General features: G+C 53.0%; 7 protein-coding genes across 7 annotated transcripts; 4 read left to right on the top strand and 3 right to left on the bottom strand.

The window, feature by feature from the left end:
• Nucleotides 1-2,058: 2,058 nt before the first annotated feature.
• On the bottom strand, nucleotides 2,059-5,499 carry MYCGRDRAFT_97780 (uncharacterized protein; the record flags this gene model as incomplete). The annotated part of the gene is made up of 5 exons (XM_003847167.1): nucleotides 2,059-2,063; nucleotides 2,192-2,360; nucleotides 2,672-4,747; nucleotides 4,894-5,031; nucleotides 5,188-5,499. The coding sequence occupies 5 exons, from the start codon at nucleotides 5,497-5,499 to the stop codon at nucleotides 2,059-2,061; spliced, it is 2,700 nt and encodes an 899-aa protein (XP_003847215.1).
• Nucleotides 5,500-9,624: 4,125 nt separating this feature from the next.
• MYCGRDRAFT_97781 (uncharacterized protein) lies at nucleotides 9,625-9,981 on the top strand (the record flags this gene model as incomplete). Its single annotated transcript, XM_003847092.1, has 1 exon — nucleotides 9,625-9,981. The coding sequence occupies one exon, from the start codon at nucleotides 9,625-9,627 to the stop codon at nucleotides 9,979-9,981; it is 357 nt and encodes a 118-aa protein (XP_003847140.1).
• A 1,719-nt stretch (nucleotides 9,982-11,700) lies between these two features.
• MYCGRDRAFT_97782 (uncharacterized protein) lies at nucleotides 11,701-15,840 on the top strand (the record flags this gene model as incomplete). Its single annotated transcript, XM_003847093.1, has 12 exons — nucleotides 11,701-11,901; nucleotides 11,955-12,184; nucleotides 12,531-12,601; nucleotides 12,839-12,935; nucleotides 13,068-13,248; nucleotides 13,406-13,508; nucleotides 13,946-14,448; nucleotides 14,516-14,562; nucleotides 14,717-14,878; nucleotides 15,137-15,201; nucleotides 15,379-15,404; nucleotides 15,628-15,840. 12 exons carry the CDS (start codon nucleotides 11,701-11,703, stop codon nucleotides 15,838-15,840), a joined length of 1,899 nt encoding a protein of 632 aa, XP_003847141.1.
• An 806-nt stretch (nucleotides 15,841-16,646) lies between these two features.
• Nucleotides 16,647-17,988, bottom strand: MYCGRDRAFT_97783 (uncharacterized protein; the record flags this gene model as incomplete). Its single annotated transcript, XM_003847166.1, has 4 exons — nucleotides 16,647-17,408; nucleotides 17,473-17,647; nucleotides 17,706-17,851; nucleotides 17,911-17,988. 4 exons carry the CDS (start codon nucleotides 17,986-17,988, stop codon nucleotides 16,647-16,649), a joined length of 1,161 nt encoding a protein of 386 aa, XP_003847214.1.
• A 1,650-nt stretch (nucleotides 17,989-19,638) lies between these two features.
• MYCGRDRAFT_97784 (uncharacterized protein) lies at nucleotides 19,639-20,749 on the bottom strand (the record flags this gene model as incomplete). The annotated part of the gene is made up of 2 exons (XM_003847165.1): nucleotides 19,639-19,856; nucleotides 19,912-20,749. The coding sequence occupies 2 exons, from the start codon at nucleotides 20,747-20,749 to the stop codon at nucleotides 19,639-19,641; spliced, it is 1,056 nt and encodes a 351-aa protein (XP_003847213.1).
• Nucleotides 20,750-21,212: 463 nt separating this feature from the next.
• On the top strand, nucleotides 21,213-21,976 carry MYCGRDRAFT_97785 (uncharacterized protein; the record flags this gene model as incomplete). Its single annotated transcript, XM_003847094.1, has 2 exons — nucleotides 21,213-21,373; nucleotides 21,463-21,976. 2 exons carry the CDS (start codon nucleotides 21,213-21,215, stop codon nucleotides 21,974-21,976), a joined length of 675 nt encoding a protein of 224 aa, XP_003847142.1.
• Nucleotides 21,977-22,966: 990 nt separating this feature from the next.
• Nucleotides 22,967-23,965, top strand: MYCGRDRAFT_97786 (uncharacterized protein; the record flags this gene model as incomplete). Its single annotated transcript, XM_003847095.1, has 1 exon — nucleotides 22,967-23,965. One exon carries the CDS (start codon nucleotides 22,967-22,969, stop codon nucleotides 23,963-23,965), a length of 999 nt encoding a protein of 332 aa, XP_003847143.1.
• Nucleotides 23,966-25,797: the final 1,832 nt, after the last annotated feature.

Raw genomic sequence — 25,797 nt, forward strand, 5'->3', positions numbered from 1 at the left:
ACCGAAGAAGAGGCGAAGGAGGAACTCGAGGTATAAGGATACGTAGAATCTCCTCCTTCCGAGAGAGTATCGAATCGAGTCTATTCTAAAGTAATTTATACTACTACTCTATTCTTAACTATACCTTTTATAACGACTTCCCGACCGGGTAAAACCTATAAGTTTAAGAGGAGCATTATAGAATAGAGGACCTATATAACGTAATAGCGTATATAGTAATATATAGAGTATAACCCTACTTATAATATAGGGTTAGCCGGACTACTTCTATACGTACCCTAAATAGCTAGCCGTTAGGCTACTATATCTATTAGGCGCTTCGTTATCGGCCTAGACGTTGTCGACTAGTAGGTTATATAAGGCGTCTTAAGAACGTATAAATCTAAGTATATATAGATTCCTAAAAAATATATACCTAATAATTTCCTAGAGGTTAAATAGCTAAGTAGAATAGACCCTTTACCTCCGGCTTTTTATAAGCTATAGAGTATAAGATTAGTAGGTTAGGAGGTAACGGAGCTAGATTTCTAGGAATAGGGTAGAATTTTAAGGCGGATTTAATAGTTATACCGGTTTTGCGATTAGGGGTAGGGATAGGGGGGGGGGGGGGGGGGGGGGTATTATTAGAGGCTAGTACCTAAGGCTATATCGGCTATACCGATGCCTAGGCTAACGCCTAACGGACGAACGCCGGTTTAGAAATCTACCAGGCCGAATCGCGAATAAGCTTCCTTTCGGCCGACTAGAAGGCTACGTATACGCTAAGCGACGCTACGCGTATATATAGCTTATACTCGACGTTCCGTTATTCTAGATAGATCTTCTTTTCGGTAGCTTTAGAATTTTATATATTCGGATCTAGACCTTTATACGTCCCTTCGGTTTAGACCCTTATATATACTAAATAATTAACTCTATCTAGAAGGCCTAGTAGTAGATATAAGATATATACCCTAGATCTATAGCTACTTCCTCTTAAAGCTAGGGAGTAGAAGAAGGGAAACTAGTATCTCTATAAAGTAGTAGGAGGTAAGAAGGAATATAAAGATAATAGTATAATAGAGAAGAGGAGTAGATAATAATAGTCGCTAGAGAAGGAATTCTAGCTAAAGGGAAGATAGCTCTTCCTAAACTATATAAGGAAGACTTATAGATAATTATCTAGAAGCGGACCCGGAGATATAGTCTCGAATTAGAACTAAATGTCTCTAATAGTAGAAGCGCTAGGCGGCGGGAGGATAGAGCTCTACTATATAGTTTCGAAGCGATATAATTCCTCTATAACGAGACGGGGTTATAGTTTCGGGCGGATAAGAAGATATATACCTTATCTATTACTTAGGAGGTTTAGAAACCTAAGGTATAATAGATAGTAAGTAATTACTAGCGTATTATTATACGTTAAGCTACGAATTAGCCTATTAGTAGTCTTACGTTTAGCTAATTAGCTACTCGAGGGATAAAAGGATACTATAAAATATACTTAGGCTAGGAGTAGCTATAGTACCGTACATCGAGAGGCGCTCTATATAAGAGCGTAGGTCTGTTTCCTCCTCTCTAAAGACAGCTAAAAGAGTCGGTAGTAAGGGCTTAGATAGAGCTTCGGTTTAGATTAGGTATAAAGGTAGACTAGCCTATATAAACAAGTATAATAAACCCCTAACCCTAACCCTAACTAAAAGGTATTCTATATTAGTTCTACGGAGAACGCCTAATAGGATAGACAAAATGCCGAGGGCTTAAGAATATAATAAATCTTAATTAATCTTAATACCCGGAACCTCTTCTAGTCCTTAATAAATGCGCTGCCTCGCTAACTCCTTTATACCCTCGACGATCTTGCCTTATTAATTGTCCTAGCTCTCCTAGCTTTTCTTAGCAAAATCTCCTAAAGGACCGGTCCGATCGATTTCGTACTGTCTAGTCCTCCTCTCCGAGGGGTTGCGATGCTTATGTAGGAACTCACTAGACGGACTTAATCTCACCGCTGCCGATGCTAGGGCTGAGCTGTAGCAGTAATGGGTCGTAAGAACTTCGTACGTCTAGTGATCTCTCCGTTCAACCTGTTCCGCAAATTCTTATATTTCAGCCGTTGGACAGCGAAGACGGGAACGCATCTTCCAGCATCAAAGCGCAGTACTTCGTGCTCTCGACGAGGGTGTACTTGGTCATCTTGTGGCGCAACTCTCACGCCCTCGCCGGCAGTATTCCACCTCTTTCATCTCCAAACCTCTCCGGCGTCCAAGTCTCGGATAGGTGGCACGACCACATCGGAGATGGATTAGGGGCTCGATCGGTGACTTGGAGGTCTGTGTTGCTGCCGGAGGCGCGCGGACTTGGAGGGCGGGAGTGCGAATGGACTGAAATGTGAAGAATCAGTAGAGGGAAGAATCAGTGGTGGAAAGGTATAGAAGGTGTCGAAGAAGAAGAAGAAGTGTCATTAGGTTCGAAGGAAACGATGAAGGTCCTCACGCTAGCGTGCTGTGTTCGGCTGCCGTGGCATTGCCTGAATACGAGTTGATGAATTCATTCGAAAGAACGCCCGGATTTTGACAAGCGCGGCGTACAATGATGTTGTTGATACGTGATATATGATGACACATTCCCCTCTCTCACAATACCGCATATACATAGTCGATCGGAATGCTCACATTGCTCCACGCCCCCACACCGACATCGCTTTGGCAATATCGGCGTTTTCTTGCTTAATGGCCTTCTTCAAAGCCGTCAAGCTTTGGACGACCTTCTTGAGCTTTTCAACAGTACGGTCACTCTGACCCTCGTGGAGTTGGCATGTCAATACATCCAAACCATACTCTTTGTCGAGCTGAAGGGCAGCATGCATGCGCTCCTTGATTTCGCCAATCTTGCGAGCTTTCTCTTCGAAATAAGAAAGCGTCTCTCGCAGTGCGTCCACAAGCTCCGTACACATCGATAACCGGTGTTGCCACTCTGGCGAAGCGGCTTCGTACCTCTTGGCGAGATCGGCAGCAGCTTGCATAACTTGAATGCCAGGGATCACAGTTGCACCATCGGGAACTGGTAGCGAGATATCGAGCTTAGTAGTGAATTCTTCTGCGAGTTTCAACTCGTTGACGTCGGGTTGTATCGCGATGTAGCAAAGGGAGAATGCGTGTCGCGCAGTGAAAAGGTGTGGCAGCTGCAGTTGAGTCGTTGCATGCATACGTCGAATAGCGTGCAGAATAATGAAGATGCCGCAGTTGATAAAGTCGTCCTGGATCGGACGGTCCTGCTGCGCGGCTGCAAGAGTCCACTCTATTGGGCCGACGTCTTGGTAACCTGGCAAGGTCTTGCAAAACACAAGCAGCTTGGCGCTCCAATTTGTGCTTCTGCGGTCTGGAGTGCGAGCGAGCGGGTCGTAGAATTCGACTTCTCGTCGCTGACGGTCCACGATCCCCAAACACCAGTGGTATGGTTTATCGTAGATGGGAACGACAAGCAATCTGCTCTTGGCGAAGGAGTTGCGGCGGGGTTTGTACTCCTTGTCGGACGAGAGTAATCTCCCGACGTAGCCAGAATCCACGATGTGAACATGTGGTGGTGCGAAAAGCTTCAGCAGCTCATCAACGCCTGTTGTACTCAGCCACTGCTCGGGTCGGAGATGTTCGAGCACGAAATGTGGGTCTGACGAAGGCGTTTGGGAACCAGAGACCTTTGCAGGTGAAGGTTTCAATTTCTTCATGGTGTTCTCGGGCTGGGGATCCTCGGGATTGTCATCGCGTCCGCGCTTCGCACTGCCAGTCGCTTCAACTAGGGTGGGCGAATGACCATTCCACGGACCGTCCGAATCGAAGACGGGCGGCGTTTCACGGTCCGAAATAGGCCCCGCGACGGCTCTCCCTTGCTCGGGAGACCGGCTGCGAGAATATCCGACGGGTGTTTCGGTGGACGATGAGGGCAGTTGTGGGTGGGTAGGTGTAATTCGCGGCGGCGCTCCAGTGGAAAAGGCCACGTCTCCTGCGCTGACAGCCGCTTCCTTGTGTTTCGCACCTCCATCTTCTGTGCCTCTATCTGCAGCCTCATCTCTCTCGCTTGGCACATCTGTGCGTTGCTCTTCTTCTGGCACGTTGTCCTCGCTTCGTGAAGCTGCGCCTTCATCTCCAGCCTCATCCCTCTCGCTGTGCACACGTGCGTTTTGCTCTTCTGATACGTCGTCCTCGCTTTGAAAATCTGTGCCTTGATCATGTGCTCCATTGTCCTCGCTCTGTGACGTGTGCTTATTTTGTACCTTCTCAACCGCTTTTTCGACGTCTTTGCTACTCCATTCCTTCAGCTTGCGGTCGTGTCGGCCTTTTGATATGCGTATCTTCTTGCATTCCAGTGTGTGTCGGATCACGTCGTCTCGCTTTTCGAGCGGTAGTTCTTTGCTGGTCTCGGCCAGAATCTTCAGAAATTCTCCAGTTTCAAGGCAATTGTTGAACATTCCTGCCAAGTCGAGCAAGGTCATCTGCCATTGTGTCCGAAGAGTGTTCAGATAAGACTTTCGGTGTTTGTCGATTTCGAACAATGAGTGAAGCATCTTCTCGCTCTTGTGGTCGTTCTTCGTTCGCTCGTAGATTTGACCGATGGTCAGACGGGATTCGTGCCATTGTCCGTATAGTGCCACGGCTTCTGCCATCAGAGCTTTTCTCTTGTCCTGTTGGTCTTTCTCAAGAGTCTCCACCGCGTTTCGTTGCTCCTCAGTCGTAGTCTTGATGTTGCCCAGTAACTCATTCAGTTGCGCTTCCTACGCGGTCTCTGATTCGTCTCTGCGCTCCGTGCCGGTGACGGTGGAGGAGGATGTTGAAGGCCCATGGACGGTGTTGTTCGTGGGACCGGTCGTGGAATCTGGTGGTGTTGTCATGGTCGACGAACGGAGCTGCCGCCTCGTACGAACGCCGTCGCCAGCTTCACCTTGACCGCTGAACTGCATCGATGGACGAGATGTGAAGGTGTGGAGGTAACGTCCGCGAAGGTCTGCTGGTGGATCTGCACCCCAGTGCAAATGGAAGGTGTGAGAGTGAGGTGCAACTGGAAGGTGTGAGAGTGAACTCTGTGGAGCAAAGCGGAGGAAGTTGCCTCGACGGACGCTAACCTTTTCAAGCCATTTCTGCCTCAGGCATCAAGGCATCAAGGCAGCAGCACGAGCTTCGTCTCAACCGCAAACTCAACGTGGATGGAGCTCACGGAGTCCATCTGCGAGGGAGGGAAGGCCGTGACACCTACAGCTGCTCGACAACACATCAGTGGTGGCTTGATGAGACAGTCGCGCATGTGATGCGGTACACTGTATATAAAGTGTACCACATTTGACAGCTCCGCCACAAGAGTGAGGTATAGATACGACAAGAGTGCTGTGTATGTGGAAGAGACTTCCCGAGGCCGTGTCTTCGCGGGACCAATGCTTGTGAAGAGGAGAGCGGCGAGTGGTATGCGGTGTTCGAGAAGTTGATGTTGATGTTCGTGAGGAGCTGGTGAAAAGTCAGCTTCGAAAGTCATTATAAACAACATGCGGGAGCTTGCCGAAGGGATGACGCTCCCGATCTATTATGTCGCTCCCCCTCCCTCGTTGCTAAGGAAGGTGGAAGATGTTAATGTTGTTGTTGTGTTTCTTGTGCGACTGAAGCAAAGGGATGTACTACAACGACGACGGCAATAACGCAATAAGTCATCGGACGCCCGCACGCATGTGCTGCGCATGTGCTGCGTTCACGGGGCGTAGTGATCACGAAATGAGCCAACTCTCGAATGGCGGGGTGGGCCATGTGAAGGCTTCAACGGCGAGAAATCGGCCAAGCGGGTGAAATGTATGAGAAGGTAGAGACAAGTGCCAGAGTGGACGGGTGAAGGTCTGGAGCATAGGTTGTGCCGGACAGCGAGATCGAGTTGGATTCAGCGCGAAGTCGAAGGACGAAGGCACACGGGGAGACGGTCGGGCTGATTCCGGAGTACGCAATCGACCATCCAGCCCTGATTTGGCTCTGGCAGGCAGACCCCAAAACTCCTCTGCACATTAGTCTTCCCTGCAACCGCCTTCTTCGCCGCTACCTGCCGATATGTTAGCCACAATCCACCGCATTGATCGGAGCCATTGAGCAAGCGCCCAACGAACCTCTTCGAATGCCTGGTCTCTCCTGCTACTGTAGCTGAGCACGTCGGTGATTCTGTTTTCCCGAGCATGACTTTGCGCGCAAATGCGGCAGTCCAAGATTCACCGTGGAAGCTGTCAACACGGCCAGTCTGGCTATGCTTCGCCCTGTGCAGTAATCATCAAAGGGACATTTGAAGTATGTCTGCGCCGAAGGTGGGTCCGGCGGCGCGCGTGTTGCATGCGAGCCCGTGGGTGTGATGCAAGCGGAGCTGTCTCTGTAATGACGAGATGAAGGTCTTAGTCGACACCGCAGGGAATATGTCAAGTTGAGGGCGCTGACGACTGGGTCGAGGCCGTAGCGTAACTTGGCCGTTCAGACGTCAAAGCGTAGATGTCTTTTGCGGGTATGCTAAGGATCGGAAGAGTCAGGTGTGCAATCGTCAGCGCGACGCGAGTGGTCCATATTATGCAGTATCACCATCGAGGTGCTGTCCTCACGGTGCCCTCGATTCACAATACGGACACGGATCCTCGGCGACCAGCTGGTGGAATAACATGCGTAATGTCTCTTCATAACGCCCTGTGCTCTTCCATCGCGACCTCCGTGATCCAGCAGCATTTCCAACAGTCCTCGGCGTACGCAGTGTGTGATCTTGGTTCATCGCCTCACCGCTGATCGTCTCACGCCTTTGCCTCTCTCTCCTCGGCTGTCTTGCGCTCCCATCAACTGTAAAGCAGCTTTCTGTTCGCCGTCGCGCGCCGGTCGTTCGACCTTCTCCGTATCTTGACATTCCTGTGCCGTGCGTTGCTCGGGGTTTGTTGTGTTCGCTGCAATCTTGCCGTGGCTTGGACGTGGATACGGCGACTTTTTGAGGCTGAGTATCTTGTCGTTGGACGAGAAGTCGCCATGATGCGTCGGTAGATTCGACAAAGGACGGCGCTGTGGATTGGCTTGTTAGTGATGTGATGCTGCCTCGCTATCATCCCGTCTTGCCGCTTCAGCGCCGGCCACGGGTCGTTCCCATCAAATCCCGACTCCTCCCGATTTTCTTGACGCTGTTGGATGCTTCGTTGTGGTTTTGCCGTTCAACTCCGTGGAGGTCCTTGTACCCGCGATCGAGGATCTTGTCGTTGGGAGGTGTTCTGCAGTGACTTTGTCCTGGGCTCGGTGACGTCGTCCGACTGCCTCTTGCGGGTCTGTCGAGTCAGCTGTTCAGATCGTGCTGCACTTGCTGCGTTATGACTTCCCCGGCCTGCTCCTTGCCTGACTCCGGATTTCTGCATTGCGGCGATTTCGTGTAGCATTGGCTACTGCGATGTGCGGTCACTGGCGATGGAAGGTGTGAGGTAGCGATAGGTGAAGCGGCATTAAGGACGAGTGGTCGGTGGCGTAATGTGGTCGCGAGGATGGGATGGAGTTGTTGACGATGCCGAGGCCAATGACCACGGAGGTGTCAATACTGGTTGAAGAGTCCGGATAGCTCACAATCGGCTGAGTCTCCTGGTACGGGTGGCTGGAAGGTTCGAGCCGCGACTGCGCAACGCCCCTTAAAGGTGACGATACGTATAATAGCTCAAAATGTTGCGACGATCGAGGTGGTGATGACAGTTCTGCATCATGTGTTGACGTTGTAGGGTGTGAAAGGTTTGGCAAGCCCGGTGGAAGGTTTGGTGCCTGAGGCCGGCTGTCAAAATCTGGGAGTTTTCTCCCGGATTTTGACACTGCTTCGGAGGCCTGCACGGAGTCGTTCCACCCCACCTACGATCTTCCAAGGGATCTATCAACTGCACTGTTCGGTCAATCAGTGCCTCAAGCACTATGCTCCACCAGATCGTTTCGCTGACATCAGTCTCCTCGCCACAGGACGCCGCGAGACGCCTCATCAAGCCTTCTTGGAGAGGATGAACCCGTACGGTTGGGATTGAGAGCTCGATGTCTCTTACAACTGCCGGCATGGACAGTCCAGTATTAGTACATCCCAGTATTGATACATCCCAGCGAAACACTCACTCACTGCCTTTAGCGCCTGGAGATCAACGCTTTGACCTGCCGTGATGCCACAGCCTACATCAGCACGATTGCAAGACTGGAATGAGACCATGCAGACCTTCACCACAAGAGGACTGGCCATGCCCATAGCACAAGTCACACACCGGCGACATTTTGCTCTTCGGACAATGCGTACCAATGGAGCAGAAGACCCCTCGATGGCCCAAGATACATGTTGTGGAACTCGGTCAGCGATAAGGAAATCAAGCTTCAGCCTCAACATAATAGCATATGTTCGCATCCCTCCCACTGCATGAGATACGACAAGCGCGCCGTTCGTTCCAGCAGCAAAGCAGAGTCGTACTCAACGCCAGGCTCCGATTTGCAGAAGCGATGGGGAAGGTGCCAAACGCGGCGGTCAGAGGATCACGCTGCCGTTTTCCGGTTTTTTCATGGCTGGAGAGCGACGCTGCATTCGCCGGTGTCTGATCTCTTGCGTCTCGTTGGCTGCATCGAACTCTTGATCCACCTCTACCGTACGATTAATGGTCCCTCCTCGATCCAGACTCGCCGATTGAGACCGCAAAATGCTCGCTATTGACACGGCGGCAACTCCTTCTGCAAACCAGACAAGCACACCAATTGTGGAACATGGTCAGCCGAATCGACTACGACCGAGAGTTCAAACCGCAGCGACTGCTCCTACATCGACTTAAGCTCGAGGCTACCAGCTTCCCCAGATACATCTTTATCATCTGTTCACTCCAACGTCGGCGTTCCCTTGACGACGTCGACACGACGGCGGAATTCCGCTTCAACAACTGGCCCATCCATCCGCATTAGGTGAGCTGCTTGCAACCACGGATGTAGCCGTTGCTCGGCAGTCTCATGACCTCCGCGGCGCTGATTCGACTTGTGAGATGCGCCAGGCGCACGAGCTCGTTGGCATAAGGAGCATGGGCCATGGAATGCATGCCATAAAATCAATCTGAAGATCGGACGATACCTAAGAGCACTGGAACTCTTGATCAGCACTCCCGGCATCGATTCAGGACACATTCGCATTGATTGAGAATGTCAGCCGAGTCTCCCGTATGAAATGGCGCGCAGGCATGCAGAAGCGTGCGAAATCGTGCGAAATCGTGCGAAACCGCTCACTCGCAATTTTCGCACGAAAGAGAGATCACCGTCAATTCTCCCGATCACCGTCAATGCTGCCCGCGCTGTTGATACTGACCGCGCCATTGATCCACCTCCTTTACAGACGTCTCTCTCTGTCTCTCTCTTTACCTTATAGCGAACATCTCTTTCATCTCTTGCTTGCCCATCTTTCCCTTTCGACAAAACTGTATCATCATACAACGTGCACTGACTCTCTCTCCGGACGCGAGGAGACAGTATGTCGCTTCCCTATGAGTCGATAACATCCATCGGTTTCTTTCACCTCTCCTCTCCAGAACCCAGTCATTACCCTTCTCTTTGTCCTCCATACAGCACATCACCGTCATACCGCCCTACCTTTTCGCCTCTCTTTTCCAATGAGATGAATTTCGCCCTCCCGGAGCCGAGTCGCGGAACAAGACTGTCCAGACGGATTTTCGAGCAAGTGGCTGAAGGAAAGACCAAGGACGAAGCTGAACAACTCGTGTCATGCGACCGCGGGACCTACCTGCACACCTGCGATCGACGCGATCGACTACGATTCTCCCCGAGCGACGCCTTCTGCTGCGATTCTGCCCAGGCCGACCTGCCGCCATCAAGATTTCCGCCTAGGTACCTCTCCTCCCCAGAGACCTACGACGGCATGACAAGAGAAGGACTGATAGGCGTGACATGGCATTGCATTATCAACGTCTTAGCGGGTTGCGCACAGCCGAACAACGTCTTTGGCGCAGGATGAGGGCAACAGGCAACAGGCGATAGGAGCACGGATGAGGTACACTATCATTGCATCGCCATCCGCTTTGCGGGACATGCCATTCGGGCAGGAGGATTCGTTCAATTGTGTTCTTCACTCTCTTGCTGGAAGAGCACTCATTATCGGCTGGACACGCAAGGATTTGAAGAAATTGGGCAAGAGGGTGGACGCTGCTTAGGATAGGAAGGCGTGAGCAGTGCCGTGGGAGTTTGAGTTCACTCGAAGGAGTGGGCAATAAGCGGAAGTGGTAGAATGTCAAGTCGGCTAATCAGATCAAGGTGCTCAAGCAAACGATCTGGCCACAAGTTCGCCTTCTCTCCATCGCCTGCGTTTCTCTGGTCTTCTGCAAGGTGACTCTCTACCCTTGCTGAAAATGCGGACATCGAAAAGCTGAGAAAGTCGCCGTCTACGGTGGTAAGTACTTCACCGCCTTTCCCCGCATCGCCATTTTCACAGCATTCCCGCAGCAGCCTTGAACGATCATCGGGAATCCCACCTTGCGGTGCTACCTTCCCGGCGTCAGCAACGACAACCAACCTCGGCGAGATGCGCAAAATGACCGGATCCGCCTCAACCATCGATTGATTATCTATGGCGCCATCCACCACACAGAGCATCGGGTGATGTCGAAGAAGGCTGGCTTGAAGACATCGACGATCTGGCCAGTGGAATGAGACAACCTTGGTATCTCGCTTGGTTGAATAAGACCCATTTTGAGCAGAGATGTGTTGTCTACCAGCTACCATCTCATCCGATCTATGCAGATTACACAAGCCTGCCATTCAGCCAACAGAGCCGTCTTACCGAATAACCTCTATCATGTCGCATGCCGAATCCAGACGACATCATGGACATGGTCTCGCCCGCAGTTATCCCGCTCTTCAGGCGCTCTTCAAAACCTCGCGCCACGACTCACACTGGTTTGGGCTTGATCTCCACGTGCACAGCCGAGTTGATGTAGTGGCGCGTCTCGTTCGAGGGTCAAGAACGGCAGGAGCTGCGATACCGGATGCCTCATGGCCTCGCACCTGGGACGGCGCCTCCAACAATTTTGCACGATCTTTCGGCCCGTAGCGGTCTTCGCTGTATGACAGCTCCTCCTTTGTTAAGAGTGAGTGCATTTGAAGAAGCGAGTGCAACATGCCAACTGCGACGGCCCCCCGCCGGTACCAACGAGTCTGACAGTGGCATTTCAGCTCATTTGCCGCCTCCGTTTGATGACACTCGACTCCGCCCCGTCGCCGTCCACCAAGGACTTCGCCCGTTCAAGATTCCGATGTACGATGCCGTCCTGTGGTCGGCCGACAAATCGATCCGCCGCTGCAGAAGAAGCTAGGACAAGCTGCCAAGGTCCAACGGTAGCTCGGCATGTGAGTGGAGAGCAAACACGGGAGTTGGATACCAGGTCAGTGGAAATGGCATTATGTTGATCATTAAAGAATGGGCATTTTGTGGTCAACAAGAGGACAAGAACTTCAACCTGCATCTACCGCAGTACCTAGGACTGGAGAATGTCATTCGATCCGGATTCGTCTATTACAGTATCTCCGCCTCTGGAAGTTAGAGCACGGGAATTGTTGTTGATCTACCGATTTGGACCTAAGACCGAATGATGAGCGGCAGGAACGACGATGAACTACGAAAGGTATATAGATGTCAGACCTCCGCGACGATCTCCCGCGCGTAGTCCACATTTCGAAGATGCCTCTCGGACAGTCGGTCGAACGTATCTTTGATGGGCGACCTCTGATCGGGATTCTACGCCGCGCACCCGATCAGGAACACCGGAAAGAGCAGAACAGCAAACATCTCCCGCGGAAGATATGGCAAATATTCCAGCGCCGTGTCCACTGCCTTCACCACAGCCGGAAACGGATAGGATGCGCGAATCGAGCGCACGAGGTAGATCCAGGTAGCCTGACGGTATAGTATAGCTACGATATCTCGGCCCACAGAGTGGTATGGTGTGGTCCATCTTCTCCACGCGGTGTCAACGGCGGAGCCCTGCTAGAGTACCTTCGAGTCGAGTGCATGTCTTCCATGGACTACGCGCAGAATACATAGCCGTTGTCTGGGATGAGCTGAATGGATGTGTGTTCACTGGGCAGGAGACTGGAGAAGTGTATCGGAAAGACGCGGGTATACGTGGCAATGATGCTGCGGTCAAGTGGTGTAACATTGCAAGGTCCGTCGGGTCCGACCATGAATCCGAAGCAGCAAAAACACCGAAGCGCGTTTGGCGCCCACAGCAGCAGCAGCGTCATACAAAGAGGTGGAATGGATTTTCACGGCGGATAAAAGCACCCGTCGATTCAGCGGCAAATGAAGCATTCGGTCCTCACCTTTTTCTTCGCAGGGTAAGCAGCTTCTCCAGTACCAAACTCTCCAAAACATGGCACGGCGGCTCAATGCTCCTGCGGGATCAAGCACGGGATTCCGATCAAGCACCGGATCAAGCTTCGAGAACAACGAAGACTCATGCTCAGGGCTATTCCCATACTGCTTCGCCGCGGACTTATACAAGGTTACAGCGAGCTCGATTCCGAGAGGAATACGGAATCAACCGTCGACGAGAAACTACCTCCGGATGAGATCTTCGAGGGTCTGATACACTCGCTGTATGCCGCCCAACTTCCTCAGCCGCAGGACTCCTTGCTCAGCTAGCTGGCCCGAGCATCTCCCGACTACGATGATTTGTAGGATCTCCTCGGAACAGGCGTGACCGCCAGCCAAGATCTCGATGCTACGTAGCATTAACATCCGACCCGGTTCACAGCGGAAACTTTCAACTCGTTCAATCGTAACGCCCCTTCGACTCGTGCTACTCCCCGCTCTCTAGGCCAAGTTCGCAACCCGGAGAACTGTCCTTCGCGGTCGCCAACCAACGCATCCGCGCCCAAACAGCCTTGCCCAGAGCGCGACGACGTTCTGCTGCTGTGAGTGCACCAGCGCCGGAAGTCAGCGAGACCTAATCTACGTGCAAAGTGATGCAGCAGCCCAACTACCCCAGACCTTCTTATGACCCAGCACGTCTTATCGTACCGAGATGTAGCACTTCAACCGTCCAGCTCACCTCTGGCCAAAGCTACAACATCGGTCGTCTCGATTGACGACGTCAAGCGTCTCGCGCTCGTTCTGCTCCGGTCTATGCGACACAAGTCCTCGACCGGTCCCTCCGACATCGAATTCTACACCGCATCGCAGGCGGCACAGCGTTGCGCTCAAGGCTGGAGGCGACGGCCATCTCAAGTATTTGTTGCATGTCACGTTTAACATCCATAGATTGTTCGACCGCCGGCAGAACGCCAGTCTAAGCAAATCTCGGAGGCCTATGCCTGACCTCCTGGTGGCGAGCCAGCTCGAAACTCCGGACATGTTACTACTGTAGACATGATACCATTCGCAGCAACCCACACTGAATTTACTATCCTGGAATTCTCGCCACCTCGACCACTCGAAACCGGACGGAAGTCTCGAAATGACAACCGTGCCCACCAGTCGCGGTAGCAGTCCGTCGTCACACCTCACCTCCTCAATACACGCCAACTTCGCAACCTAGTGTCCGATGATGCTTCCACGACAGACGCCCATGTCGACACTCTCACTAAAACACCTGACCGCAAGCACAAGTCTATGGAACGAATATCTCCGAGCGCTTGGGTGGGCGGACGGTTCACTCAAGGTAGTCTGAAAGGCAATCACGAGCGATGTGGCTACATGACAGATCGCTCTTGGCTTGTTTTAGGTGTCACAGTCCAAGGCGTTCACAGCTCTCTCGCCTAATAGCAGAATCTCGACCGAGAATGGGCGACCGCCAACTCGCTGCCCCGGTATTCCTTACGAACGGTGACTTTGCTGCGATTGGCGACACTCCTCGCCAAAGGACTTTGCACATGGCTTCTAGGACTTTGACGAGGACAGACTCCGTATCTTCTGCAAACTATAGGTCTAGGGAACATCACTCGATCCGACTTCGAGTACTACATCAATACCATACCTGGCAGCCAGATCCCAGCGGAAGAGCACGCTTCTAAACTGTTCCTTTCGCACGCAATGCTAAGTGGTAAGCGAGCAGGAACAGCAACAAACCACGAAAAGTATATGGATGCGAAAGAACAAGGAAGAGCACGTTGGAGCTGGTTTGGGTGTATCAATTCAAGGCGCTCATCAAAGAGGCACCCATCAAAAGAAAAGCACGTTGGAAAAGCTAAAGACAAAGAGTGCGCTCTGGATGACGAAGGAGATTACGAGACGGAGCAATGGTATGGACAGATCAACAACAGCGTGATCATCAACTGGCAAGCTACTTGCGACCTGCGATCTTACCTGCCTTATCGACCGCACCATGATCAATCAATCGAGCCGATGCGGTCGACACATCTCTCAGCGCTCCAACAAATCATAGCTCAGCGGGAAGAGGTCCTGCTCATTGGATTGGCATTGCGCTTAGTAGGCCGGAGTGAGCTTGTCGAAGAATTGTCGAGCAAGTCACTGCAGAGCTACAAGACATTGGCAGTGTTGTCGACTGGCGTGCACTCTGCACGGGATCATGTCCATCTTCAAGTGAGCTGTGAACACTCTGAGCCTGTGGCGAGACTTTTACTGTGGCTACAACGCGCGGGAAAGCATGTGATCGGGTGGATGGGCAGCTCCTACCGCATGCAACCTTGCATCCTTAAGATCACTCTCGCCTGGTACCTTGGTTGATACTTCGCAGTGTCGCATTCGTTGTCGCCCTTATCGTCGCCGCTATGTTCCGTCGCACAAATCTCGTCCGTCGAACACCGAATGTCACATCGCTATGGAGACAACAAATTCCGCCGATTCGCCATAACCTCAACCCCGGTTCCGAGAGTCGTTACAGTGGGAGTGATATTGAGTGAGAGGAGCTGGAGGGAGGGTACTTGTCGCAGCTAGGCCAAGGCCCGCGCAAAGCTCCTGGAGGAGCAATCGATCGTCAGAAGTAGCTCCTGGATCTTATGGATGACGATGCAACGGACGATGAGCAGACCAAGGCTCATATTGGCGACACGTCGAATCTTGGCAGGTTCTCAACAGCGCCACGCGAGGCCTGAAAATATGTCAGTGACATCACCACATACCGAACATTCGATGCTTATCCCTCTGTTCCCTCCAGCATGAGATGCAAACATCGAGCGATGCGAGCCCGCAAAGAATGCTCCGCCGTTGCCACACCTGCAGGTATGCATATCGTACAAGATGTCACGCAGCCGCCGCCGTGCACAATGGCCCAAACATTGCTCTTTGAAGACACGCAAGGCTTAAGAAGTAGTAGGTAAAGGGTTGTTTCGTCGGCCGAACAATAGGAGTACGCAACCCATCCCGCGGTCGGCAATCAACAGACTGCTTTTCATGCAGGGTGCCGTAAAGTCGGTGTTGCGCTGGTGTGCACCTCAACCTTTTTTTCTTTCTTCCCTTTCTTCTTTGCCTGGTCTTCATCTCTGCAAGAAAAAAACAGCTTGTTCTGCTTCCATCTCCCGCACAAAAAAGGGTCAATCCTGATCTCGCACTTTTCCATCAGAGACAATCTCGCTTGGTAGCAGGTATGTCCGCTCGCACGGCACGAGAAGCATTGTCCCGTGCTCGAAAAATGCTCACATGATTCAGTCTCCGAACAACGACCTCCCCAAACACTACGAAACTCCATCCGAACCTCCATCCGACGAGATTCCGAAGATGGCCACCAGGACCAGCGAAGTAGCAGCGCAGGCCAAGGAGGCGCTGGAGCTGGCACAAGAGGCGAGGAGAGTCGCGAGATTGGGGTTCGCATGCGCTACCGCGACGTGGATTGGGCTTGTGGCGATGTGGTGGCTGAAGTAGAGAGAGCGGCGGCGCCGCAGGCCGACGAGCCTTGGGATCGTGTCGTGCACGGGACAAGCAGGGAGGAATGGCTTCCACGGTGGAGGAGGATGGAAGGCGCAAGGAATCGGGCCAGCTGAATGTGTCTCGGTGTGGCCGGGGAGAAGCTGTGTCTTGTGCGGACTGGACGACGGAGGCGAGCTGTCAGAAGTGTATAGAATAAGTGGCTGTGGTATGTGGGCGCTGAATTTCTGCTCTCCCTAGGATTGCGTTTAGCATCTCGCATCCACGGCGCCGAGATCTCACGATGATTTTGTTGCTTGTTTTCCAAGAGGCTTCTTTGATCTCGGCGTGCTCAAAGCGTCATGCCGCAAAGCCTTGTCACTTCTCATCTCGAATGTCACAAGGTAGCTGTAGAATAATACAATCTCAAGGTCGCAAGTTCAACGATAAAAGAGCCTCAGGAGATTTATCTGCCAAAGATGCCGATATTCAACGTGTCTTTCTCTCTCTTTCTCTCCTTTGTACCGAAGTGCATGCTGAGTACTAGTCTTGCTAATGACGCCGAGCTCCAACGTTCAGGCTTCGCTTGTCAAAAGCCAAGTGACTGAAGAATGACAATGGATGAATGGATGAATGAATGAATGAATGAATGTGTGAGGAAGAAAAATCCCATTTCATGTATCTAATTCAATCTTGACAAAGAAGAGATAGCGCAGAACAAGCGGAATCGAGTCAAGATCGCCCAGAGCGATTGCACTCATATCGGCAAGTCCCATTCGGCAGACTTCGCAAAAAAATGACAGTAGGAGGACAATTGTTGGAACTCAACCATACATCGAGCCAGCGGAAGAGGACGAGGCAGAGCTGGCCGAAGCAGAGCGAAACTGCACCTTCTTCTTGAAGACCGGAACAGCCCTCTTAGTAGAAGTCTTCTTCGCCGTCTTGACCGTCTTCGCAGGAGGAGTGGTGTACCCACGATGCTTGATGTTCTTCTGGCCCTTCTCGAAAGTAGCCTTCATCTTGGCCTTGACATCCGCCTGCCACCATGACATGAAGTCGGGGTGGGATAGGGCGTAATTGAAGGAGCTCTCCTGGAGGGGGCCGAGAGTGACGGAGGACGGTTCGTATTGCCAGTCGAGGAAGAGCGGGTCGGCGGTGACGGCGGCGAAGATCTCCACGGGGATGGGAGCCTTGCTAGGCAGAGAGTTCTTGGCAGGCTTGTGGATCTTGGTGGCGGGCACTACGGCACTCTTCTGCGGGTGGGAGAGATCGGAGAAGGCAACAGGGAGGTCCGGTTCGTTCTGCACGGACTCCGCTTCGAGATCCTGAAGATCCTGGACAACAAATGACTCCTCCTCAGCGGACGCCTCTAGGACCGGCTCGGATTTCTTGAGCAGGCCAGCCTTTGGAGCCGCGAGGGACCCGAGCCCGTTGGCGGTGGCGGCGATCAGAGCTCCCGCAGACTTGTACTGACGCTGAACAGAAGGTCGCGGAGGCAGGTTCTTCATACCGGCGGGAGGCTTAGGAGAGGACTGGCGGAGGATGAAGTCGAAGCTGGGATCGATCCACCGAAGGGTGTAGGCGGCCTAAAACAAGGGAAGGTCAGCATAAAATACGAGGGAAAGGTGCCATATCGTTGTCACAACGTACCCAGACGTTCTCCCAGTCTGCCATACGTGTCTGGTCGGGGTTCTTCTTCGTCTCAATCATCGCAGGCGAGAGGTTCTTGTTCGTAATCGTGCGAGACAACCAGGAGAGTAGCTTCGTGGCGAGGACCGTAAAGAGCTCCTCGTCGGTTACGTCCCAACCGACAGCGTGCATGAATCTAGGTAACGGAGAGATTAGCGGATGATGGTCAGAGGAGTAAGTGTATAGCAACCTACTCGGTAAGCTCCTTCGGGTCCTGTGGCAAGCAGTGGGCGGAGATCTGACGCTTAGCGCAGAAAGCAAGAGCGTTGCGGATCCAAGCGGCGGAGAACGAAACTTGTTTGCCAGAGAGGGCATCGTCGTATGACATGTTCTCGTACATCTGTAAAAAGAAAGGGTCAGCGATGATTATTCGTGTGAGAATTGGACGATGTGACATACGCGGACTTGATCGTTGGAGGCGGCGGCGGCGGACAGGGCAGCGCCCACCTTGGTGAGGGTTCCTTGAAGCCGAGGCATTCTTGTTGAGGGTGGTGGAAACTGGTGAACAGATTGAAGTCGATGTAAGGGAATAGAAGTTTGGCTTCGTGAAGTTGAATGGTGTTGCGATGAGGAAAGATCTGAGTGCAACATGGAAGATATAAGATGTTGTCAACTCCAGGAAAGATGGCAGACAGGCGAAATGTTTAGCAAGAATGTTCAGCAAGACTGTTAATGACTGGGAAGATTGTTGAAAATCAGGAAGACTGTTGAAAATCAGAAAGACTTTTGAAAATCAGGAAACTGGCTGATGACTTCGGATCCGCGTGCGGACCCATTCATTTCTGCGATCAACGAGCACTGGATGGCGGGCTCTTGACCAGCGACGCTGTCGCTGGACATCGAGCAGTTTGCCGAAGAGTGGACGGACGATTTGCTTGTTCATCAACTGAGGGACATGAGGGTGCTTTGCCGGTTCTTGGGAACATGACTTGCCCGCGAGTGCCGGCCGCAGAGCTGGACGTCGCACAATTGTCTTCCTCACCATTCTTCTCCGCGCCATGTGTATCACCGTCTTGCGCGTCATCCTCTTCTTCGCCTTGACTGAAGTGAACTGTGTGACTCCATTCCTTCGTCTCCAACGGCATCTTGTACCACATCTCCACCTGCACGATGAGGGTGGGCTGGTTGTATCCTCCTTCTTGTCCTTCTGGCCGTGACGCAAGCATTCGATGCTGGAGCTCAGACTTGGTCGCCGGAATGGATGTCCTCACGGGCGCTTGGAGCCAGAAACGTGGCATGCCGTGTCAAGATATTTCCCGTGTGTGGTTCGAGTTCGTTCGTAGAGGCTGTTGCACCACGCGGCGGACGACTTTGGACATCGAGTCAGACGTGTGCTGCGATGTTTTTGGTGAATCAATACATCTTCCTTCGCCAAGTCGACTCTCACCGCGATATCGTGCATGTTCGTGGTTTTTTGACGCTGTCGACGCTTTTGAAGGCATTGTTGGTGTTGTTGCTGCAGTCGCCTCGCCATGCATAATTGTTGGTGCTATTTGATAAGCTGATGAGCAGCTCCTTTTGATGCCGGTGTCCGTCCTCACTGCGCTCCATCGTCCACCTTTCGCTTCTTGTTGCTCTTGACCTGTAAGGGCGGCGGTGCTTGCGTTGGCGTGCTGAGGACGTGATGCTCGACGAGTGTCGATCAGGGCGCCAATCGCGGACGCTACGGAGGTGACGACATGGTCTGTGTTCGCGCAGATGGGCAGTGGCCTGTCGAAGAGGGCATGAATGGTCTGAGGTTGACATGGTGAGAAAGTGGCGGCCACTTTCTAGGTCTAACCAATTCCGTCGATCGCCCTGCGAAATTTCGACCCGACTGCTGATCTTGACGCTCATATCGTTGTCGCTCTGCCCTCTCGAGGCATGGCAACACGGACACTCGCAAGACCTCCTATTCGTGTGCGCCGTGAGATAAACGTTGCTGGTTTGAACAATGGTGCAGGAAGACAAGACCGGAAATTTGAAAAAGGTGAAAAAGATGTGCCCCGAGGCGAACTTGATCTCTTTCATCTGGAAACTCTGACTATTCTAATGAGAACATGCATTGAATCTCTGGTCTCTCCATCACGGTACACTTTCTCACGCTACATCCTCCCATGCCGGCTCTTCCGACGCCGTGCTGGCGCCTCAAACCTCCCTCTTCAACAGGACCAACGCCAGCTTCCCATCCCTCTCTACGATCTTTAGTCTCTCGACTTCCATGCGTTTCTTCGCCAGACTCTCCCCAAAGGCCTCGATCTGCTCGTCGAGCTCGTACAAGCGGGCGGTCATCATAGACATGGTCTTGAACTTCGATACGGTGGCAGGAGTCGGTGGCGGGTTCACCGGTGCCGCGATAGTGAGACCTGGGACATCGGGTGTTAGCGGAAGAATGAAAGAACGAGGCAAGAAAGAATGTACCAGGAGTGCTCTTCGGCGAGGTTTTGATCTTCGATGCGCTGGCAGGAGTCTTAAACGGGTTCATTGGCGCCGGGATGGTTGGAGTTCGAGCCTTGGGTTTGTTGACAGGCGCAACGGCGGGCGTCGGAGTCTTTGGCGCGTTCACCGTTGCCGCGATGGTTGGAGTTTGAGCCTTGGGTTTGTTGATAGGGGCAACGGCCGGCGTCGATGTCGACGTGTGTGTACGATGGTTCAAGCGGGTGTTGGGCTGAGAAGCCGGTGTCTGCGCGATGACGGGCGTAGCCCACGCATTCTCCAGCGAAACAAGCGTCTTGTTGTCGTTGTCCGCCTGGTCCTCCAGCTCAACGGTCTGTCCGTCCTCCTCTTCTCCCGCTTCGCCACGCTCCTCTTCTGCCTCTTCGCCGTTCTCTTCCCCTGCCTCTTCTCCGTGGTGATGTTCTCCGCTCACTCCCTTCTTGGCCAGCTTCTTCTTCCAATACTTCGCGACCTCCTTCGCCAACTCCTCCACCTCGTTCGCCTTGGCCACATTCCCGTCATTGACACCCTTCTTTCCCGCATAGTTCTCGATAAAGATCATCCCAACACGGTACGCTATCTCAAACACGTCGTTCTCGGTCTTGAGATGCTGGGCGTACTTGAGCTTCTCCAGCAAACGAAAGAAGGCAGGAGCATCCGGCATGTGGTATCGATCAAAAGAGAACTTCTTGCAGTAAGCGTCGAGGGTTGCGGCTTCTTCATCGCGAAGCTTGAGCTTGTGCTGGGGTAAGCGATGGCCGTTCTTCTTTCGTGCGTGGAGTTGTTCCAGAGTACGATGAGTAGCACCAAACGTTGTCGACATGATGGGTGGTGATGGCGGCATGATGGGAGATTGTCGCGGATTTTTGTCCTCGTCGACTTTCGGTGAAGTTGGCCTTTAACTTTGAGGGCGATGAGCAGTCTCTTAAGTAGAGAACCGCGGCGATGTGGAGATGCTGTCGGCACCAGGACTAGTCCCGATCATGGAGACTCCCGATCATGGAGGCTCTTGATGCTTCGTTAGCAGGAAGGTTCTTGATTAGTAGGAGGGTTCTTGATCAGCAGAAAGGATCTTGATCAGCGGAAAGGTTCTTGATCAGCAGGACGGCTCTCTGCAAGAAGGCTCTTGATCATCAGTATGGTCCATATCATCCCACCGTCGCTGTCGCTGCCGTTGTATATCTTTGACAGTCGGCCAAAACCTCTTCTTCCTTCGCTCCAATCTCTTGTCCTCAACCATCATTTACATTCACAGCGATTCCAACATCGGCCACAGTCGAGACGAGATGCATCCGTCCAAGGAATATACCACTCAGGTCCGCTTGATCGAAGCGGCGCGAGCTCGGCGGCAGGAGCTTGAACGCGAAATCGTCGAGGAGATGCGGGCGCTGGAAAAGGTCGAGAAGATGAAGGTGAAACATGGGAAGACATTGGACATGTACGACAGGTGAGTGAGTTCAGACGTGACATCATGTCTTGGCACAGCGGTTCTTCCGAGGTCCAGATTAATGTTGACCACTGACTGACCACCTCCAGCCTGCTCAGCAACAAGACCGCCACTCCGCCTCCACCACCTGCGGAGGCTTCCGCCGAATTCTCCGCCGACGAGGAAGCCCTATTCTCCGCCGACGAGGAAGCTCAATCCTCCCAGGAAGCCCAATCCTCCGCCGACGAGGAAGCCGAATCCTCCGCCGACGAGGGAGCGTCATCCTCCGCCGAGGGAGCCTCATCCTCCGATGAGGGAGCCTCATCCTCCGCCGACGAGGGAGCCGAATTCTCCGCCGACGAGGGAGCCGAATCTTCCGCCGACGAGGAAGCCGAATCCTCCGAACCTTTGACCACAGACATCAACGCAGACGCCGCCCACGAGACGGCGTTGGCCCTCGCATGCGTGGCCTGCAAAGCCCAAGCCGCCCTCGAGGCTGTGCAGATTGGAAAATGGAATAGAGCTCAGAAGTTTGTCGTTGAGATGCTCGAGGCGGGAACGCGCCTCAGGGACATGTTGGATGCTGTGAGGGTGAATGAGGTCTTGTCCGGGAAAGGGTACTAGGGTAGAATAGAGCGAGAGACGTTGAAGAGAAGCAGCAATTCACAATACGAAGGAGGATTGGCTGGGCTATTACGGACGGATACTACGGGCAAGGCATCGTGTGCGCAGGTCAAGACATGAAATATTTTGGAGCTTGGCTTATGATAAGGTATCGAGAGGGCATGTTCTTCTGCTTTCGTGGTGCGATTTCCTCTTCACTTGACGGGAGCATTGGCTTCTGGTATAAAGATGCGGCATGACCTGTTTCTAGCATATTGACGCTGGAGAACGGGCAATAATCACGCGATTTGGAAGACGATTCCTCGCGTACACTCATCGATATCTCTCGGAGATACCGGCTCCTTCTGTGGTACCTGGGGCCTCACCTTCTCCTCTCTCAATCCTGCCCGATGACCAGGACACCCTTGGAATATGGAGACTGGCACTGCATGGTGGCGCCTCCAGCCGGTGATGGACTGAACATGTCTCCTCCCGGCAGTTTGGAGGATTTTTACCAATGAGGAGGATTCTTGCCAATCGGGAGGATTCTTGCCAGTCAGGGGGATTCTTGTCGGTCAGAAGAAATGCTGTCAGTCAGAAGAAATGCTGTCAGTCAGGAGGATTCTTGTCAGTCATCTTCCTGACTGACAAGATTGATCTTGAGAGTATCGGCAACTGGTCAGCCTCTCCCTTTTATAAACCCTCCTTCTCTCCCGCAACCTCTCCCTCCCGATCCGCCTTGACAGCACCGCATCAAAGAAATGGCGTCCACCTACGACTACAAGCGAGCGAAACCGATCATCGCCAAATTCTTCATCGATGCAAGTCCCCAGTTCTTTCCACAATGCCTTTCCCAAGCTAACCCAGCCGTCGCAGACCTCGATCGAAAACATCGCCGCCTTGACTCCAACCCAGCTTAACAACCTCTACGACCAGCTCGCCCAGCACGGGAAGGAAACCGCCGATGAAGCCCACTGCAAAACCCTCCTTCTTAAGTGGATTCGGCGCAACATGCCCGAGTACGACACGGGCTACGGAGGGAGGTTCGGCGCGGCGAAGTTGATTGCGGAGAGCATGGCGGAGCGTCACGATGCCTCCTCGATGACCGTGACGAAACCGCCGGGAGGATGTCGCAGGGTCGTTATCCCTACCGCCTTGCAGCCGGGTAAAAATGTCGATGTGACCATGGCGGATGCGTATCCGAGGCACAAGTCGGGTTCGATCAAATTGGAGGAAGAGGAGACCCTTGACCTCTCCGGTACCAGCGCCGAGAAGGTGAAGCTCCGGTACCCGTCCAAGACGAAGAACTTCGCTACCCATGCCAGCGAAGATGGCAAGTTATTCGCCGCTCTGCGTGCGGTGGAGAAAGCGACCAGCTCTAGGAAGCAGCATGAGCCTGCTAACAAGAAGAACATCGTCTCGGTACCATCTCCTCGGCATCAGAGCGCCTCCAACCCGACAACCATGTCTTACCACGCCGCTCTCCACCCTTCCACTACCCAACCAAAGCACGCCGAGAGCACTCATCTTCGCACCTGGGATTCTTTCCACGCGGACGGAACGCAGAAGAACTTCCCATGGGACCCGCTATCCTCCCTCGCTCGCCCGTCTCTTCCTCCTCCATACGCCACCGACGAGCAGCAAGAGGTCCATGTAACCCTTCAAGCCCTACGCCAAGTCCTGAACTCCGCCGGGGACTTGTTCGCGAGTGCAGCGTACACGACCTGCCTAATGGAGGTGTCGAGAGCGATGACGTTGGTGTGTGGTTTTGTTGTGGCGCGAGAGAGTAGCGCGTGCCGGGGGCAGAAGGAGGGCGTAGATGGCTTTGGGGCGGCATGGGATGGGGAGGAGGTAGGCGTGGGAGGTAGCGGTGGGGAGACAGAGGGTCGTGATCAAGAGGATGTGGAGAGGGACGGTCAAGGGGGTTGGGAAGATGACGGTCACGACGAGGACGAGGATGAAGCGGTGTGGGAGGGGGAGGATGAAGGGGAGTGGGAGGATGAGGATTGAGGATTGAGGATTAAGGATTAAGGATTGAGGATTGAGGATTGAGGATTGAGGATTGAGGATTGAGGATTGAGGATAGAGGATAGAGGATAGAGGATAGAGGATTGAGGATTAAGGATCGAGCATAGACCATGGAGCATGGAGCATGGAGCATGGAGTATGAAGGCTGGAGGCTTGAGGCTGGAAATATCGCGCGGCAGCTGAGGGATGAAGGAAGTGTTTGTTGTTGGTGGCATACGTCGGATTTACAGCTTGATCAACGCTGTGCAAGTCACCGTGGTGCATGCATACCGAGGTGTCTTGTATAATTTACGCACTCTTCCTCCCTTCCGCCTTATGATCCGTATTGTAATTGCTATCCCGTATCCGCACCGTCGTCAAGCATTCGGTCCCGTCGTTCGCGTTGCGTGCGACTAAAGCGCCATCCATGGATGTTCGCCAGGCTGACTAAGCAACACATCATCTGACGGCTGCAGTCGGGTTCTACAAAGTAATTCTACACATCTGCCGGCTGTACTTATCTGCCTCTCTCTACACCTCTCATGCTCTTTCCTTCGAAGCTGATCGGAGTCTTGTATTTCATCACACACCGGCACAGCTAACAACTGACCCCACGAATAAGCATGCGACATGCGCACGAAATCGAGAGCGCCGAGAGAGAAAACAGCAGCGGACTCGGACCAAGTGAAACGACGATTGATCCGGCAAAACCGCAGACATGCAAAGAACAACTCGGCGCAATCAGCAAGCTACTATCGAATATTCTGGACCTTCGAGAACGAACGATTGATGGAGCTTGAGAAGGAACCACAGTGCGCGAGGCGGCCAGCCTTGCCAAACTGTTGATCGAGCAGACGTACTGCGAGTGCCACGGATCAGATTTCCGGCCTCGGCAAGCGTCTGACACGGCGATCAGGCGTGCGCATACAATTGAAGCTGGCGGGAATGAGCGGCATGGTCGAAGAGCTGGAGCATGATGGCATACCAGATATCAGTTGCTCGAGATATCGTGGTGGACGAGGAACGGATACTCAGCCCGGATTGCCAGCAGCTTCTGGCCAAACTCAATAGGCCAGCAGTACCGAGAACGTCAGCCTTTGGCCGAACTCCGCCCAAGTTGGCGGCAGTACCGAGAACAGCAGCCTCTGGCCGGTCTCAGCCCGAGTCGGCAGCACTACCGAGAACGGCAGCACCCTGGCCGAACTCTCGCTTGAGACGCAGATGCCCATCATCGCGGAGGATGTGGCCTTTCCGTGACAGACTGTGGACACTCAGAGAGTATATGCGCGATTAAGCTGTCGGACCAGACCGCGACAATAAAAACGGGACTTAGGGTGAGACCTTGAACAAATCGAAGCCCATCGGATTCTGTGAGAGTTTCCTGCTAAGCAAGCAGAGATGGGCCAACTAACAAGGCAAGGTCATGGAGAGGTCTAGGGAGGTGGCGAGGTATCGCATGTATTAAGCGCTGGGCAGAGCTTGTTCCACCCCGGAAGATTGGGAATGAACATCTTTCAATCTCCCGCCGATTCAGCCATCCTCTCGGGCCTTCTCCATGTCGAACTCGTCTTATGCCATGAAGTATACCTCGCTATCGGTCCAGCCTTTGAAAAAGAGACTTGATGCGAGCGTGGCGTCGTTGTGAACAAGCATTCAGGCGAGGAAGGCGTAGAGCGCCTAAAACGCAGAGACCCGGTTGGAGCGAGAGTGGACATTGCGGGAAGCAAACGGCTTGAAAAGACTACGAGGTTGTGCTACGCTGATGGATCGCATTGCAGTTCCTGCTGCTCCCGCCCAGGCGCAGAACGCACGCTTCACGCCACGCTTCTCGCACG

Source organism: Zymoseptoria tritici, chromosome 17, assembly GCF_000219625.1.
Source record: "Zymoseptoria tritici IPO323 chromosome 17, whole genome shotgun sequence".
In the NCBI taxonomy this organism is placed as follows: Eukaryota; Fungi; Ascomycota; class Dothideomycetes; order Mycosphaerellales; family Mycosphaerellaceae; genus Zymoseptoria; species Zymoseptoria tritici.